This window comes from Xenopus tropicalis, chromosome 5, assembly GCF_000004195.4.
Source record: "Xenopus tropicalis strain Nigerian chromosome 5, UCB_Xtro_10.0, whole genome shotgun sequence".
NCBI classification, from domain to species: Eukaryota; Metazoa; Chordata; class Amphibia; order Anura; family Pipidae; genus Xenopus; species Xenopus tropicalis.
Window position 1 is genome coordinate 66,934,138 of NC_030681.2, and position 19,319 is coordinate 66,953,456.

Sequence of the window (19,319 nt, forward strand, 5' to 3'; positions counted from 1 at the left end):
ACACAGATATTGTGGGACGTCCATATATGCAATAACAATAATTCCATGTATATTTTTAGTGCCATTCATAAATGACCTGTAGGTTGGTGTGTTACTGCAATATGTGAACTTGTGTGAAATATACAGTAAATAAATGTAAGGTATGGTATGAATTTGAATAGATGAGGAGGCAAGCAACAAACACAATTTACCAATGCAAGTGTAGTTTGCAAGTGATATTTTTGGCACAATTCATCATATTTTTACCCACATTAGCAGCTACATTTTTGCAGATTTTCCCAGTTGTGGACTATAGTGCCTGACCATTTAGGCTTAAAGGAGAAAGAAAGGTAAAAACTAAGTAAGCTTTTTCAGAAAGGTCTATGTAAATACAGCCATAAGCACATAAGCGCTGCATTGAGCCCTCTGTCAAAAGATTTATTGTGTCTGTTTTCCTGTCCAGAGACACGCAGCTCTCTGCTCTTTTACCCTCTCCTGCTCCCCCCTCCCCCAAGAATGCTAAGAACTCACTCCCCCTCCTTAGGAATGTGGATCTGAGCCAATCAGCAGGAAGCTGACTCATAGGGGCAGATTACCAAAACATGAATTCGAATTCCGAAATGGGAAAAATTCGGATTGGAAACAAAAATATTGCAACGTTTCGTATTTTTCGTGACTATTTCGTCGCCATCGCAACTTTATCATATTGAACGATCGTAAGCGGCGGGAAAAACTTTCCGACTTTGGAAGCCTCCCATAGGAATAAATGGCACTCTGCAGCTTCAACCTGACCCAAGGAAAGTCACAATACCGAAGCTTGAATGAATCCGAAATTTTTGTACTCGGCGCAACAATAGGATTTTTTCACGACGGCGACGAAAAAGTCACAAAAAATACATGCAAAATACGAAAAAGTCGTGACGGTGATGAAAAAGTCGCAAAAATACCGATCATTACGAAAAAAACGCATTTGGAGCGTTCGTGGATTGATAAATGTGCCCCATAGTCTTACACACTGAGCATGTACACCGGTCTTACTCTTGGTGCAGGAGCGAGGCATTATGGGAACTTTCTTTACACAGCTCAGCGTTTTTTCTTCCTGCTTCTGATCATCTGAACAGGAGAAATATGGGGAGACTTAATGGCACTATTGAGAGAACTGAAGGTATGCCTGCAACTTGAGATTAACTCTTTATTAGCCTTTCCTTCTCCTTTAAGTCACTACTGAGCACTGAAGTAAGGTTGCTGCCTGTTTTTCTCTGTGGGAGTGCACAGCAGGTAGACAGCCTATGGCCCTCCTTAGTGAGCTTGTTGGAGTTTTTTGTGCTAAACAGTGCAAAGGGTAAATTAATTATTTTGATCTTCCTGGTGCTTTTGCCATTAAGCACTTAATCAATTTGCTGTTCAAAGATAATGAACCACTCGTTATCTGCTAGCCTGGCTGCAAATAGCTACGCTCAAGCAAAGGGTGACTCTTGTTTATACACATGCACATTATCTCTATTTAAATAAACTTGCCTGATTAAGAGGGGACCTAGTAAGGGTTAAATTCCTAGAATTCTTAGGGCGTGATACACGGGGACATTAGTCTTGCCACAACAAATCTATGTTGTCGCGATTAATCTCCCCACAATGCCATCCCACCGGCTAGAATGTAAGTCACCAGTGGGATGGCATACGCGGCGCCACAATTTGCCAAGGTCGACGAAGTTGCCTTAAGAGGAAACTTCACACCTATGGTGTGTACAGTACAGCAGAATATGGTGGCTCTTTATAAATACATGTTAATAGTAATACTAATAAAAAAAGAACCCCCGAAAAACATAGGCTAAATAGTTTCTCAATGCAATTTTCACTAATTTTGTTGAACAAAAGTAGATGTGTACCTTTAAATGCCCCTTAAAATTACATGTCCAAACATTTTGCATTTGCTGGTGTGCTGCCACCATTTTTGGAGTGGTTGTTGAGACTCTGCCTATTCGTATTATAGCAGTCTTTGCACTGAATAAACATATTCCATTCTGTAACACAAAATAAACTCTTTTATTTCAGTGGCAATTAGTATTTTAAGGCACATATTTGACAGAAACAAGGCTCTGCTGCCTTTATATATCTAATTTTTTACCTTAAAACCTTCCCTGCCAGCATGCTCTCTGTAAACTCAGTACTTGTAGCCGAAAGAAAGGACTCAAAATGTTTTGCTCTATACATCCTTAAAATAGTTATTTTTCCTGATACCCTACAATAAGTCTGCAAATTGAAAAGCATTGCCTCCCACACACACTCTCCAACTGCACTGTTACTTTGCATTTTACAATTTCCAGTGAGTGTACAGCAGCAGGACACCTCAAATAAAACTCACCTGCTGAAAAATCGAGCAACATGCATAGCTTTGCCTTACTTTGCTTTTTTCTTCTATACAGTATTAGCAGGTAATTCAACTGATACATTCAGGATGGATTATAAGATTAACACAAGAGTTTGTCCGCACAGTTCAGTGTATTTTTATTGCTGCAGCTGAAAAATTGGCACAATGTCATATAAATGTCCCCCAAGTATTGCTTGGATCCATGTCTAACCAAGGGAAAAGTAAATCCTCTTAAAGGGGTGCTTTTCTGAGCACTTTTGCAATTTGCATTTAATTTTAATTTTTAGCATTTTTAGACTGCCTAAGCAACACCAAGCTTTTTGCATTCCATTTATTCATTTGCTTCTTCTGCCTTGATAATATCCAGCAAATTTCTAACTGCGAAGTACATGCATTTGCTGAGGCTTACTTACTTAACTGTAGTGTTTATAGGGTTTACTGACCCCCACAAGGTCTGTGCAGAAGTGAAGGATCAGCAGAGGGGTGATTCTGAGGTGAATATCTCTTCAGCTGCACATTTTTTGTTAACTACAGTAGAACCCCCCATTTCAAGTTTTTCAGGGGACCAGAAAAAAATGGTGCAAAATCTGTGAAAATGTAAAATCAACGAAGTTTATTATGTGTTATATATTAGTGGGGCCACAAAACAATGGTGTAAAATGCAGGAAAACGTAAAATCAGGGGATGTTAAATTGAGGTTTCACTGTATGTTTATAGAAAAGATTTGTTTTAGTAATGTGAACTGTTGGTGAACAACCCCTTTAAGGTTGTAGCTTCTTTGTGCACAGAATGTTTCTTGCTTTACTTAGAAGTTAAAGATGCTATTATTTTTCTTTAAGGTAGCAAAGGTACTGTAGGTATTCAATAACTTGTGACAACTTAACTGATATTCTGTTAAAGTGTACATAAATGGTTAAGGGAGAACTAAATCCTATCTAAATAAGTAGGGCAGTAATGTTGTATATTTATGTTATGGGCTTCTGTAGTAGCCCAAGGCAACCGCACCAGTAGCCCCCATCTTCTATCTGCTGATTCACTGCACATGTTCTTTGCTGCTGTCAGTAACTGACCTTATGGACCAATGCACAATACACTATATATATAGAATATAAATGATTCAATATAAGGCTGATTAGTAATTAATACAAATAATTACTGCATGGCAGCACAGATTAATTAGCATCAGAATGTAATAAGCAGTCCTGAAGCATCAGCTTTTATGATAGACCAGATTTTGCTTAGCTGCCCAGAGCACACTGAGCAGACACTTTCCAAGAAGGGAAGCTTCTGTGACAAGTTGGAAGTCCTGGATCATAGCTGCTATTGAGATGCTAAAACTTTAGGCTGGTGCAGTAAGTACAGTATATAAAATATATATATATAATATATATATATATATATATATATACAGTATATATATATATATATATACATATTCATTTTTAGTTCTCCTTTAAGCTGAGGCAAGCTATATAGCAGTTTACACTCATGTTTTAATCTAAACATGGAAATACCAGCCCAAGGCAACCATAGCCCTCTAGCAGTGAAGATCTGTGAATTCAAAGTCATCCACAGTAGAAGTAGCTCCCCATCGCTTTTTCTGCTGAATTAACATCATATTATCTGAGCTGATGTCAGTTACCTAAACTTAGGGACCGACACACAATATACTGTATATAGAATGTGAAAGTCCCAACAGAAGGCTGATTAGTGATGTGATTAATGCAAATTATCATTATATGACAGGTCAGAAATCAGTGCAAGTAGCATTGGCTTCTATGACATTTGAACCTCATTTTCTGCTTGATGATTTGCGTCGACCAGTCTCTAGATAAAGAGTTTGCTAAAAGCTAAGTTCAGTAACCCTGTTTTTAGTGATTTGGTAAAAAGCCATCCAACCCCTTCTTGAGGCTATTGGAACCAGCCTTCTTCTAATTGGAATGAATGCCTCCATGTCTGCTGGACACTAGTAATAAACTAGTAAATAACTAGTAATATAAGAGTAAATAAAGTATTAGAGAGATTATTATATGCTCCCCTTAAATGTTTATACATACAGTAGTTATTATATCTCCCCTTAAGTAAACATTATCAACTTAGTCTTTCTTTATAACTGAGACTTTCCTAGGGTCAAACAAGATGACAAGAAGCACATGCCTAGGGCGCAAAGGTGGGGGGGCTTAGGCACGTACATCTTCTCTCTGCCTACCACTAATCCCCCACCACCTCATCATAATTTAACCTCCAGCCCCCCAGGTGGCTGGGCGAGTTTCCTAGGACCCCGCCTTGCCCTGGACTTTCCATAACCTTAACCAGCTTTGTTGCCTTTCTTTGGGATGTCTTTAAGTTCAATAATATCCAGCATTAAGTACATGTTGAAGTTACTGACAGACTACTATGACACTTGGTTACAGATCTCTTGGACACTCAGCCCCTTCAGGAAACAGATGAGGAACTTGCTACAGACATTGATTATTCTGAAACTATATCTGAAGAAGAGAAAGAAGAACTGAAGAGTGAATTGTTTAAGGTGATTTTTCTGCATATTTTGTTATTTGTTTCTCCATCCTGGGAAAAAATATTTAACTGCTATTATTAGTAGAAGATTAATATTTTTGCATACTCTTCAAAATGCCAAAATAAGTTTCCTATATAAAAAAATATTTAGCTGTACAGAAATGTAATCAACAAAACATCCACAGATGTGAGTGGAAAATACACAAATATTGGATGGATGGAACAGTGTCATTTTAAATTAGTACTCGAAGTGATAAAGGATGAGATCTGCAGCTGCGTGAGGATTCTAAATACAAAAAGCAATTTAAAGGATAGTGAATACCATATAACATAATGCCTAGATAGCCATAGCTACAGATTGTTTAATAGGCAATGGCATTATACAGATTACTGTAGGTGTGTGCAAACAAATGTCAACGGTGTGCTGGTACAATTACAGTGGCTTGCAAAAGTATTCGGCCCCCTTGAACTTTTCCACATTTTGTCACATTACAGCCACAAACATGAATCAATTTTATTGGAATTCCACGTGAAAGACCAATACAAAGGGGTGTACACGTGAGAAGTGGAACGAAAATCATACATGATTCCAAACATTTTTTAATGCAAATAAAAAATAAATAACTGCAAAGTGGGGGTGTGCGTAATTATTCAGCCCCCTGAGTCAATACTTTGTATTGCAATTACAGCTGCCAGTCTTTTAGGGTATGTCTCTACCAGCTTTGCACATCTAGAGACTGAAATCCTTGCCCATTCTTCTTTGCAAAACAGCTCCTGCTCAGTCAGATTAGATGGACAGCGATTGTGAACAGCAGTTTTCAGATCTTGCCACAGATTCTCGATTGGATTTAGATCTGGACTTTGACTGGGCCATTCTAACACATGGATATGTTTTGTTTTAAACCATTCCATTGTTGCCCTGGCTTTATGTTTAGGGTCGTTGTCCTGCTGGAAGGTGAACCTCCGCCCCAGTCTTTTGCAGACTCCAAGAGGTTTTCTTCCAAGATTGCCCTGTATTTGGCTCCATCCATCTTCCCATCAACTCTGACCAGCTTCCCTGTCCCTGCTGAAGAGAAGCACCCCCAGAGCATGATGCTGCCACCACCATATTTGACAGTGGGGATGGTGTGTTCAGAGTGATGTGCAGTGTTAGTTTTCCGCCACACATAGCGTTTTTCATTTTGGCCAGAAAGTTCCATTTTAGTCTCATTTGAGCAGAGCACCTTCTTCCACATGTTTGCTGTGTCCCCCACATGGCTTGTGGCAAACGGGACTTCTTATGGTTTTCTGTTAACAATGGCTTTCTTCTTGCCACTCTTCCATAAAGGCCAACTTTGTGCTGTGCACGACTAATAGTTGTCCTATGGACAGATTCCCCCACCTGAGCTGTAGATCTCTGCAGCTCGTCCAGAGTCACCATGGGCCTCTTGGCTGCATTTCTGATCAGCGCTCTCCTTGTTCGGCCTGTGAGTTTAGGTGGACGGCCTTGTCTTGGTAGGTTTACAGTTGTGCCATACTCCTTCCATTTCTGAATAATCGCTTGAACAGTGCTCCGTGGGATGTTCAAGGCTTTGGAAATCTTTTTGTAGCCTAAGCCTGCTTTAAATTTCTCAATAACTTTATCCCTGACCTGTCTGGTGTGGTCTTTGGACTTCATGGTGTTGTTGCTCCCAATATTCTCTTAGACAACCTCTGAGGCCTTCACAGAGCAGCTGTATTTGTACTGACATTAGATTACACACAGGTGCACCCTATTTAGTCATTAGCACTCATCAGGCAATGTCTATGGGCAACTGACTGCACTCAGACCAAAGGGGGCTGAATAATTACGCACACCCCACTTTGCAGTTATTTATTTGTAAAAAATGTTTGGAATCATGTATGATTTTCGTTCCACTTCTCACGTGTACACCACTTTGTATTGGTCTTTCACGTGGAATTCCAATAAAATTGATTCATGGGCGCCCTATAGTGAAATCTGGCGCTGTCTGTGAGGCTACAATTTTATTATTTTTTATAACTTTTCATTCCTTGCCTTACTGTTCAGTTCCTCTTATATTCAAATTCTAGTCTCTCGTTCAAAGCACTGCTTGATTACTAGGGTAAACAAGACCTTAGCAAGCAGATTGCATCTAAAATTCCACAAAGACTAAAAAATAAACATCAATTCCAAATAATCTTAGAATATCATACTAAATGTTAATACAAAGGTGAACAACCATTTTAATATGACAGCATTAAAAGTATTTTGTAGATTTTTAATTTTGTTTCAAGATTGGTATATTTTTATTTTGGTTATGAGCTAAATATATGAATAATATACGCTCAACTTCTTGATGTGTTGTTGCCTGTTGAAAACAGTAAAGTCCATTATGCAACAATGCAGAACACTGTCCTTAAGGGCCCTTAACAAGAAGGAATGAGTGAGGTAATTCTCTAATTAACATTTATCAAACTAATTAAATTTGTTCTCTCTATCACCACACAAAATATTTAACTGTAAACTGACCTGGGTCCTCACAGGATTAGATCTGCTCACTGTAATCCTGCTTTCTCTTTCTGTATTTTCTACATAGTTGGAGAATGAAATTGTTACTCTACGGCAAGTGTTAGCAGCTAAAGAGAAGCACCTCGTAGAAATAAAGCAAAAGCTTGGAGTCAGCATGATGAATGAGTTGAAGCAGAACTTCAGTCGCAGCTGGCACGATGTACAAACCCACTCAGCGTAAGTCCTTAACTTTGTACTGTACTGTGCTGTACTGTGCTGCTAATATATATGCATGGATTTGTATTGTTTTTGAGGATTGGTTTTCATTTTTAATACAAATCTTCCAGTCAACTCCATCTGAACACATTTGTCAAATGTTCTTGGATAATCAAAGGACAGCTAATTTTTAAAGATATTTAAAGAGCATGGATAAAGAAAACTCTGCCACATCATGCCACTGTATTTAAATGGATCACTATCACATACTGGGCCAGATTCAATTTCATGAGAAAACATTATTTTATGGTACACATGAAAATTTATGTGCGAAATTCAATTTAAGCAGAAAAAACTTTCAGTTGGATGGATTCATAAAAACCTCACTGTTTTGTAACTTACAGTATATGTTCTTTGACAATTTTTTGTGCAAATTGTGAGTGCCGTCAATGTTTGCATTTTTATCTATTTTTACTGAACTGGCCCCCAGATATCAATGTCAGCTTATGGTGTGCTACCTATTTTTGGATTTTGTATATATATATATATATATATATATATATATATATATATATATATATATATATATTAGTATAAAAAAGGCCAGCAACTCCGGGATTTCTTGTGAAAAATCAAATCATATATTCAAAGTAGCATAAACAGCCGACGTAACGTTTCGGTCCCCATCGGGACCTTTCTCAGGGCAATTGGGACCGATGGGGACCGAAACGTTATGTCGGCTGTTTATGCTACTTTGAATATATGTTTTGATTTTTCACAAGAAATCCCGGAGTTGCTGGTCTTTTTTATACTATTGGAACCCTTTACCGAGCACCCGAGGTATGTTATGTAGCGGTGTGCCATCCTTTGTGTATATATATATATATATATACAAACCACGAGGGTTCAGCACTCCTTAGCAAATGGCTAATTGACCCAGGTGCTACCGATTCAAGCAATTTCAATAAAGTCCACAGGTATAGCGGTGCACACTGGGAATCCTTTAAAAATTAGCTTTTATTGAAATATATAAAACTTAATACATGGAGAAATAGGTCAACGTTTCGGCCCCCATCTTGGGCCTTTGTCAAGACCTTAAACATGTAAAAACCATCAAAGCTATAAATAGATAAAAGCACAAACCCACACCCAATGGCACAAGTCATTCCAGTCATGTGTCAAAATTAAAAGAAACCCTGTACCAAGGAGAAAACAATATCAAACACCATAAGGAGAATTATAATGAGCATACCACTGGCCATAAACTCCCATTTATATTCTGGCCCATCACCTTACATTAATATATATATATATATATATATATAAAAATGTTGAACCTTTTTCTTAAAAAAATTAACTTTATTTAAACCATTTAAAAGAACAGGCCAACGTTTCGGTCACCACCTTTACCAGTTCACAATAAAAAACACGGTATATAAAGGTAAAACACATAGCACTCACTCAACCATGTGCATTCCCATTAGTCATATGACTGGAACCCTGTATTCAGAATTAAATAATAATCATTCATCTCAAATCATACAGGTGTATACACAGTCAGAGAGAACATCAATTAAAAGCATATCCACTGATCTAATCCAGAGACCAAAAAAGCATGATGACACAACATGTAACAAAGTAGAACAGTTAAAATATAGCAAATGGAAAAAGCACTGCAACACTGTTCCATTAAGGAACAGTGTTTATTTAATCCCAATGGGGCCAAGGTGTTCAATTTTTTAATCCAGAACACCTCCCTCTAGAGCAAAGCTCTAGATCTATCACCTCCTCTCCGCAAGGGTGGAACATGGTCAATAGCAATATATCTAAAGGTAGGGAGCCTGTGACCCTTCTCCATAAAATGTTTAGCTACAGGTTTATTAGTTGCACCATCTATTGGAACCCTTTACCGAGCACCCGAGGTATGTTATGTAGCGGTGTGCCATCCTTTGTGTATATATATGTGTATATATATATATATATATATACATACACAGTCCAAGACACTTTCAGCACACCAAACCTGCAATACAAATTACCTGGGTGCTACCTCCATGTATCAAACTATCCAAAAATCCAACGATATAAGGTGCACACCAGGATCTTTTAAGGATAAAACATTACTTTTATTGTGTCATAGTATTAAAACAGGCCAACGTTTCGGTCTCCACCTAAGACCTTTATCAAGACACTGTTGAACCTTTTTCTTAAAATAATTAACTTTATTTAAACCATTTAAAAGAACAGGCCAACGTTTCGGTCACCATCTTTAGCAAGACCCAATTCACAATAAAAAAACACAGTATATAAAGGTAAAACACATAGCACTCACTCAACCATGTGCATTCCCATTAGTCATATGACTGGAACCCTGTATTCTGGCTTATTGCAGATCTATGTCCATCAATCCTCAGCCTTAAGGTCTGATCTCTTTTTCCAACATATGAAAGCCCACATGGGCATGTTATCAAGTATACCATACATGCTGCAGTTTTTGTGTTTGTATGCTCAATAAATCTCAAAAATTTGAGTAACGGGAAGTCAAATTTGCAATGTCTGCTGCAAAAAAATCAAATTGTGTTAAACTCAAATTTTGATTAATTTGCTCCTTAGACATCTACAGACTCATCTTGTAGGTATTTCCTACAACGTAAAATGACTGGTCGCTAAACTATTTGGCTTTGCAGATCATTTTGGATTCACCTAGTTAAAGCTATTGTTGTATGGTTATATATTTAATATTCATTTATTGTTTTGATCTGAGTAGCTGGTTTGGGTAAAGCAGTGGTGCAGTAACTTTGCGATTTGCTCTCTTTAGCCATGAATAATTGTCTACATTTTCAATTGTAAAATTTGCAAATTGTTTACCTGGAAAAAATAGAAAATACACAGATGTCTGATATGAGTAAATGTGAATGGCTCAAAGTGCACATTTCCAATTGCACAGTCCCATAATGCTTTAAGGATGAAAAACTAAGCAAAAATGATTTGGGCGCTACAGCTGTTGTTCTTTAGATAAGCACAGATCAGCACTTAAATGAATTCAGGATTTAATGTGAGAAGAGTGTCACTAATTAAGTCAGTAAATGGATCACTGGTCAGCCAATTACCATGATGTTGTGTAGACACTATTTGGGTACTAACTCTCATTGCACCAAGAAATGGTTTTCTTAATGCTTCATTAGTCTTTCTGTAACAAAACCAGAAGCTTTAAACAAGTGCTGCCATTTGTTTGGTGAACGTGTGCAGTATTCCAATAAAGCAGAGGAAAGCAAGGCCTCCTCACCATCTGCGTCATCAACAGAGTGACCCCGGGGTAAAGTGTGATACCGCAAATGATCGTCACACTGACAAAAGACGATCTCTCCCAGCACAGTGAAACAGAAAACATAAAAACTGAGCTTTTTTGCCATGTCTGCGCAACTACTCACTATTGAAACTCACCAAGCAGAAATTGAAACAAGCCTAACCCAAAATGACTCTGCTCCCTTCTCATGCTCCTTTTCATACAGCTCAAACCCTTGTTTGCCTTTGTAGCTGCTTCCTGGCATTGCTTGCTACAGCCCAGATTGCCAGTTTGTCAAGCTCCTGCTGCAAGGATTCCACATTCTGCATGGAATTAATTGGGCTGCTAGTTTTGTGTCATTAGCAAACACTGATACATTACTTACAACACCCTCCCCTAATCATTAATGATAAATCATTAATTAGTGGGACTCCACTAAAAAAACATGATGTGCAAATGAAATAGGTAAGGGCCTTTCCAACACTGTTTACGAAGCACAAAATTGTCAAGAAAGTCAGTATATGGTGTACTAGAGTCTGTATTATACTGTATATACACATAAAGCTCACGCTTTGGCTTGTATGAACTACTGTGCTCAGAAATAAACCAAGGGCACACATACATACTAGTTACTTCAGACAATGTACAAACAGAGATGCATATTTTACACCCCTATTTCCTCCAAAAGCTACAGGTAGAACCTGCATTATTTCCTTTTTGGTAATCAGTGAGGGAGCACACAGGGCATCACAAAATATTGACTCAAGAGAAAATATTTAAGAGGGCAATATTTATTGCAATGTAAAATTATTTGCCAGGCCACCTATTATAATATAACTTATCTGTTGGTTAAAGGACATATAAACCCCCCACAAAAAATGTATTCAGCAAACAGCCTCTTTGAAATATCTAAATACCTGCCACTCCAGTTGTTAAAATGTTAATAGTAAGGCTACAGCATCCCCTTAATCACTTCTTTTTTTCTTCTTTAACCCACTCAGCCCCCTCCCTTAGGAATTGACTTTGGCTCTTGGCTAACTGAGTATGCTCAGTTCTTCTCAACTCAGGTTGCCAAAAAAAACCCTCCAGTCTATAGTGCACCCTGCTGGAGAAACATGTTTTTTTTTTTCTCCTACCCTTCTCTCCTGAGCTGAGTTTAACCATTACAGTGCTCAATCCAAGCAGGACTTTTTTTTTATCAAAGTAAGTAGGGATGCATCAAATCCACTATTTTGGGCTTCAGCTGAACTCTGAATCCTTTATGAAAGATTTAGGTGAATACCGAACCAAATCTGAATCCTTATTTGCATATGCAAATTACTTTACTGAAAGAACTGTGCACAGCGAAAAAAACTCTTGTTTATGTGACGAAAAGTCACATGATTTTAAGGATTTGGATTCGATTTGGGCAGGACATGGATTCTTCCGAATTCCGCTGAAAAGGCCAAATCTTGGCCGAATCCCGGATTCAGTGCATCCTTAAAAGTAAGTTCGGCCTGTGTAAGCCTGCATTCTTCATTGCATGAACGTTACAGCGCACATGCTGTTTGCAGATGTAGAATTCACTGATGATGTCAGAGGGAAAATGACCACCAGTTGAAAGCTGCTATTTGTTTTAGGAAAATGTGATGGTGCTGGCGAACAAAGGGGATATATGCAGTACAAACGATGCAGTGTGGGTGGGGGAGATTTGTCAAACTTATATACATGGTAGGAAAATGTAGGGTCAAAATGTCCTTTAAATAATTATTCTGAGTTTTCCAGTAGCCCTACCTCTCTCTCTCTCTCCCAGCAAAGTTCATGCTAATAATCATTATTGTATAGCAATGTCCCTCATCAGTGATACTTAAAGGACCTGCAAGGTGCATCCCCATTTTGACAAGACTAATTAGTAGAAAATGACCTTGTTCTTGCACTTTGAAGTTTTCAATGCAAAACTCACTTGCTGTATGAATATATTAACCTTCTATAACAATGGTTTCTCATCTCTTATTTATATAGTTCAATTATATTATAAAAATATTTAGTTTGTTAAGTGGACTTTGTTATTATCTTGTCCTTTCTCCTTAAAATTTAGGTATAAGAAAACCCAGGAAACTCTAAGCCAAGCTGGACTAAAAGCAACAGCTGCTATAACTAATGTGGGAAGTGCAATTGGGAAGAAGCTGGGAGATATGAGGTACTGCTCTTTCTCTTTCCACTACCAGCCTTGAAATTACCTGTTTCCAAAGGACTACACACAAACCAAGTTCCTAAATGAATTAAAGAGGTGGTAGCTAAGAACCAAGTGCTTCTTAGCTACTTATGAGCCAGTTCCTTAGATATCCTGTTGGAAATGACTAAATCACTCCTTGTGCATGCATGTGTCTTTCCAACTTTATCCCAAATTATGTGAGTAACAAATACCTCAGGCAGGAACAGTTTTAAATTTAAATCTGAAGTTATGCAGTGCTTCTGAATAGGTTCAGAAGATACTGTATACATTTATATTTCATAATGTATACTATCTCCCATCTGAAACAATTGAACTATTGTTTAACCCTTTAAATTCCAGGTGATTTTGTACAAGCCTGAGGCATGATTTGCAGTTCTGCCACCGTTTTATACATTTTATCCCATTTAACTGAAACAGAAGTAAACCACATTTTAGTACACATTTGCATTCGAAAACAATATTTTATTTGTATAAACTGTGGATACAATGTTGGCTCCAGTTTCTAATGTGATAATGAAAGAAGATGGTAAAATTGTGTTCAATAAGTCTAAAATATTAAGTTATCTTTGTTATTTTTTATACTGAACATGAAGCATTTACCTTGAATAAAAGTATTAGACATTTAGTTGTTGTTACTGTTGCCAACAACTATTTTCCTCGCCATTTTGATACAACACAAAAAGAGCAGACTTGCTATTTCCCTTGTGACCTTGTAAGTTTAAACCTAGAAATATACTCAAGATGGAATCAAAACTGTGGAGTATGTTCATAGGGGCATATTTATTTTAGGTTGAGAATAGAGCCACAGTTTGGCAAAGGTAAAATTTGCATCTCTGAAAAATATTCCTATTGCAAGTTCTGTTCCCACCCTTTGATACATATACCCCATAGATGGTAATTTTGTGTAAGCAATACATTGGTGCTGATACTGATTACCATAAACAGGCATTATGTAGCTGAATAAGTATCATTTTGCTTAGTGGACTGCAAATCAGATCAAGCCACAATGCATCTTTCTGAATTAAGGTTATTTAATACTGTTATGTTTTGTTGCTATTCCATCTTCTGCTTCAGATCGCATTCTATTAGGTAAGGTAAACTCCTTAATTTTTTATTTACTTATTTCTGTTTTATATAGATGAGGAATACTTTTGTATTTATATTGTTCTTTGTTGCTATTTACTATATTAGTAAAGCAGTAAGGCTACAGTCCCACGGAGCAAGTTAGTTGCCCGCTTTCAGTTTCCGGTGGAAAGGCATTTTGAAGCAGTCATCCGCGGTAGCAGACATCTGTTGTGGGCAATTAACTGCTCCAAAATGCCTTTCCACCAGCAACAAAAGCAGTCGCTGGTAGAAAGGCCAAAAGCTAAAGCAATGCATAATCCTTTCCACAGGTGACTCCTATTGTTGCCAGTGGAAAGGTATGTGAGAGTGGTTAATGGGCCATGGTAGCAGAGATCACAACTGACTAACTTGCTCTGTGGGACATTAGCCTTAAAGAGATACTGACATGTGAAATTAGAGCCTTTTTTACATATATTATAACATTGTCTTTGCATGATATTTATAATTTTGCCATAAAAGTATTTTCCAGATGTTTTTACATTACCTATATGATCCACCTTGATCCTCTATGAGGGGGCTGCCATATTTGTGGAGTAGTAGGCATTTGTAAGTAGTAGGCATTAGAAGCTATAACTGACAGTTAGGTTAGTAAAACAGTCAGGTATAGGAACTCCAAGTAACAATTACTTACAATCAGTGTAACTTTTTCAGGGCCTTTTTCAAAAGCCTATTAATCACCAGGAATGTGAGGGCCACCCAATGGTTGCTTTGACATTTTCTTTGTATTTGTTTAGCTTCTGTGCTCTGATCCTGTGGGTTTCGTTGTCTGAAATGTTTTCTTTCTAAAGCACCCTATCTTCAAACCAGCAAAGAAAATATCTGAACATTTCCACTAAAACCTATATTTCCCACACTATTATAATCAGTTGAACACACCATCCAGTACTTCCTGTTGATGGATATAAAAATTGCTTATCACCCAAAAGTAGACTGTGCAGGTGTAAGGCTACTCACCAGGCATTCCATTTCCAACAAAAATGTTTAATTTAATTTGCATCATCCAAACTCTGTTTTTTCTCTCATATTACATGTTAGTGACACAAATTATTATTCATATATATTAATTTTACTTATATTGGTATCTCTTGTGGAACGAAAATACAGTTTGTTAGTCATGGGAAATACGATACACTTACATTTAAATCTACAATAATAATAAGGCATAGATTTAAATTCCCAGTGGTCAGCAGTAAAGGCATTTTTTGAACAGGACACATTCCCACAGTAGTTTGCATATATGCATTAAAAATTTACCCCAAGACTTTAACAGGGAGACTGCTTAATGTATATATGGATAAGTTACACAACTGTTTAAATCTAGAGGCCTTCTGATCCCCATGGATTCCAAAAGTACAAGAAACGGAGTATAAAACTTGCTGTTGAGGGGAGAAAGCAAATGCTTTCATGGAAAAAGTATTCAGGGAGCGTTCAGTCTACTGTAATATTACACATACATTTAACTGTTACTGAATGCCTATGAAACTCACATGTGGTGGTGGTGGGTAGTTTCTCATAATAATGGGGGGCCTCATGCAGACCTGTAAAAAAAGTGTGTCCCAACTCAATTCTTTGTCCATAGTTAATTTGTCTGCATGTCCATTTATTACATAGGTCAATATAAGGTCAATATAATCTTAGTCCCTATCATGTCAGTGGCATATCTATAAACTAAAATGAGCTAAAAAAAATTACTTTGTTATTGTTTCCCTCTTAACAGTAAATTCTAACAGTCTTGATGCTCAGATAGGAATAAAGTGTGTTTAATTAAAAGGAATAATTGGTTTGGGCTTCGTAATTTACAGTGATGCATTTTGTTTTGTTTCCTCTAATGCCTTCTTGTGGCAGCTATTCCATTCGCCACTCCATAAGTATGCCAGCCATGAGGTAATTTTACTGGCATGTGTGAATGTGTTTTGAAAATACATGGTTGTACTTTTGTATGTATGTATGGTACTTCTCTAACTGCTGTAATATGTTTTTTTGTGTGCATGCATTGCTCTTTTTACCTGTATTGTTTAAAGCTGATTGAGAAATGGCTGACACACATTAAATTCCCAGAGGCAACTGTGCACGGGAGGAAGGAGTGAATCATTAGCGCAACACTTTCTAAACAATTAGTATGTAAGCTTCAGTGATAACAGGACAAAAATATATGCTAATAACACCATTAACCTTAAGTATGTTAGACAACATAATTGTGATTGTGAAGTTTAATTTTCTGTGGTAACGTGGAAAAAAAGAACACAGAATTTATATTTAGCAATGGAAGAAAGGAGCTGCTGAGCACAGTTTGAGAAGCCAAATGGTCTGTATTTCTTGTTTTGGATACAGTCTCAAGAAATGAAACCCTCTTTAAAATCTTTTTCAAAGCTTCCTTGCTGCATATGCAATAATGTTGGAAGAAGTGAATTCTTTAAAATTACTTCAATACTATTTTTAAAAAACTATTTCATTGATTTTTTTATACCAGTATACTAATGTATTTTTTAGAATTTAATTAAAACAGTGTTTTTTGAAGAAGAGGCACTCAATGAGCAAATCTTCAGGCAGAATTCTTCATTAGAATTATTTTTATTGGAGGACCACGAAACACAGACCAAAACAATGACAGCTTATTAAAAGGAAAATACCCCTATGGCAGGACTTGACATGAGCTCATTTAGCTGGGCTTATGTAAAACAGATGCATTAACACTGTCTGAACTTAAAAATAAATGGAGCATTTTGGGATTCCATATGCCTCTGCATTTCAGAAATTCTGTGCACTACGTGCTATGGAAAGCAGTGGGATTTCCTAATTTTCTGAGGGCTTTGCACAAAAAAAATCTTTTTAAACTGTGTGCACACAAGTGATGAGCAATTTTTTTCACCAGACATGAATTTACAGCAAAATGCCACATTTCACTCTAGGCGATTTTTTTGCGTTTTGATAATTTTTCTGAAGTTTCCAAAGAAGCGACACGGGACAGATTTGCTCATTACTAATGCATACCTTTAAAAGCTCTATTACCTTAAATATAATACAACGAATAATTAATGTAATAAGCAAGAGTGGTTTAAGTGCAGTCAATATGAAAAAGTTTAGAACAGTGATCCCCAACCAGTGGCTCGGGAGCAACTTGTTGCTCCCCAACCCCTTGGATGTTGCTCTCAGTGCCCCCAAACCAGGGAGTTATTTTTGAATTTCTGGCTTAGTGACACATTTTCGTTGAATAAAAACAGGATTTACTACCAAATAAAGCCCCCTGTAAGCTGATAGTGTACATAGAGGCTGCCTACTAGCCAATCTTAGCCCTTATTTGGCTCCTCCATGAACTTTTATGGGCTTGTGTTGCTCTCTGAGTCTTTTTACATTTGACTGTGGCTCACGAGTAAGAAAGGATGGGGAGCCCTGGTTTAGAACATAAAACTGAAAGGATTGAACTGGATGATTCAATAGGTAATTCCATAGGACGATCAACTATACAGTATGTGATTTTGATGGCTAAACTGTAGTCATCCATTAATATGGTCAATGACCATTAACTAGGAAATGGCCATAACCAATAAAGCACACTTGCAGAACTTAAAATCTTAAAGGTCGAGGTATGCACCCCACAACCTTGTATACTGTGGATCTTAATAGATTTATTCACCTAAACCTTAATGCTGTCTTTCACTTGTTCAAATACAATCATGCTAGGCCACAGAATGAAGTGGGTAATTATGGATGTTAGAAGGAACTATAGAAGGAACATCCTTCAGAACAAACAAATATAGATTCATTTATCATAAATACCATCGGTAATGATAACATTACCACCATAGTATTTATTAAATCAACCGCATAGTTAATATTTCTGGAAAGTGTTATAATACTATATGCTTATAACCCACTTGAGAGGTTTGGTGTGTTGTGCCACATGCGGATCACTGTCTCTCCCATTGCTGTATTCATCCAGGAATTCCCCAACATTCAAGTCATTTGAAGAGAGAGTTGAGAATACAGTAACTACATTGAGAGTAAGTTTCAGTTCATTTTTAGACTAAATAAATAAATGAAATAAGAATGTCTTTGGTAATGTTACAGGTCCAGCGAATGGTTTCTCTGCTTTTATGATGATCCAGGTCTTACCATATATGGCCTGCTTGTGAGAGCAGTAGCATATTAAAAAAAGCATCATACATAAATGATGGTTTCTTTTCACTTAAAGAACAGTAACACCAAATATTTTTTTTTTTAAATAATTCAGATATAATGTACTGTTGCCCTACACTGGTAAAAGTGTGTTTGCTTCAGAAAGACTACTATAATTAATATAAATAAGCTACTGTGTAGCCACAGAGGCAGCTGGAAAGGAGAAAAGGCATAGGTTGCATGAGTGGTTAACAGATAAGCTCTGTAGAATCCAATGGGGAACTATGCAACTATCTGTTATCTGCTATGTAACCTGTGCCTTTTCTTCCTTTTTTTTTTTTTTTTAAATTTCAATGGCTACTCCCACTCTACAAAGCAGATTTGTTTAACTAGAGTAGCATTTCTGAAGCAAACAACTTTTACCAGTGCAGGGCAATGGTTCATAAAATATTAATTACTTTGATACATTTAATTTTTTGGTGTTACTATTCCTTTAATAAAATCACATTACAAATGCCCTTTTTTGTTTTTTAAGCTATAATGTATGTTCTATTAGCACACGCTAAGGTCACTATGAAGGCAGATACTCAAATTCAGTCAGTCATCTGTTGGGCCCCCAACACCCTTACCAGGGACTCATGCCACCACCCAACCCCCTCCCCCTCCTGAACGAGCGTGCATTATACTTATTTTCAGTGCGATCGTGGAGTTCAGGGAGGAGCAGTGTCAGGGACTGGCTCGGTGGGATCCACCGGGTTTTTTCCCGGTGCCCAGCTGACCCAGTCTGTCCCTGTGTTTAAGCCATTAGGGTCATTGTTAGGGGCACTGTCTCCTAGTGGCCAAAACACCTTGGGATATAGTTACATACATATTTTACAAAGGGTTGAGAAAAGACCAGAGTCCATTAAGGTCAACCCTTTCAAGTAAACCCAGCACACAAAAACCTATACTGACTTATCTATACACACATACATAAACCATTTATAACAACATCATTACTAACTGTATT

General features: G+C 37.3%; 1 protein-coding gene across 2 annotated transcripts in view; it reads left to right on the forward strand.

Moving 5' to 3' along the window:
- Window positions 1-19,319, forward strand: part of tpd52l1 (tumor protein D52 like 1) — a 47,250-nt gene that overhangs the window by 20,339 nt on the left and 7,592 nt on the right. The window contains exons 2-7 of one of the 2 annotated variants that reach the window (XM_002936010.5): window positions 4,762-4,877; window positions 7,441-7,589; window positions 12,932-13,033; window positions 14,144-14,158; window positions 16,040-16,078; window positions 18,135-18,195. In XM_002936010.5, the coding sequence (XP_002936056.2) occupies window positions 4,762-4,877; window positions 7,441-7,589; window positions 12,932-13,033; window positions 14,144-14,158; window positions 16,040-16,078; window positions 18,135-18,195 (482 nt within the window). The remainder of the gene's footprint in view (window positions 1-4,761; window positions 4,878-7,440; window positions 7,590-12,931; window positions 13,034-14,143; window positions 14,159-16,039; window positions 16,079-18,134; window positions 18,196-19,319) is intronic. The other variant, XM_018094233.2, reaches the window with a different exon arrangement.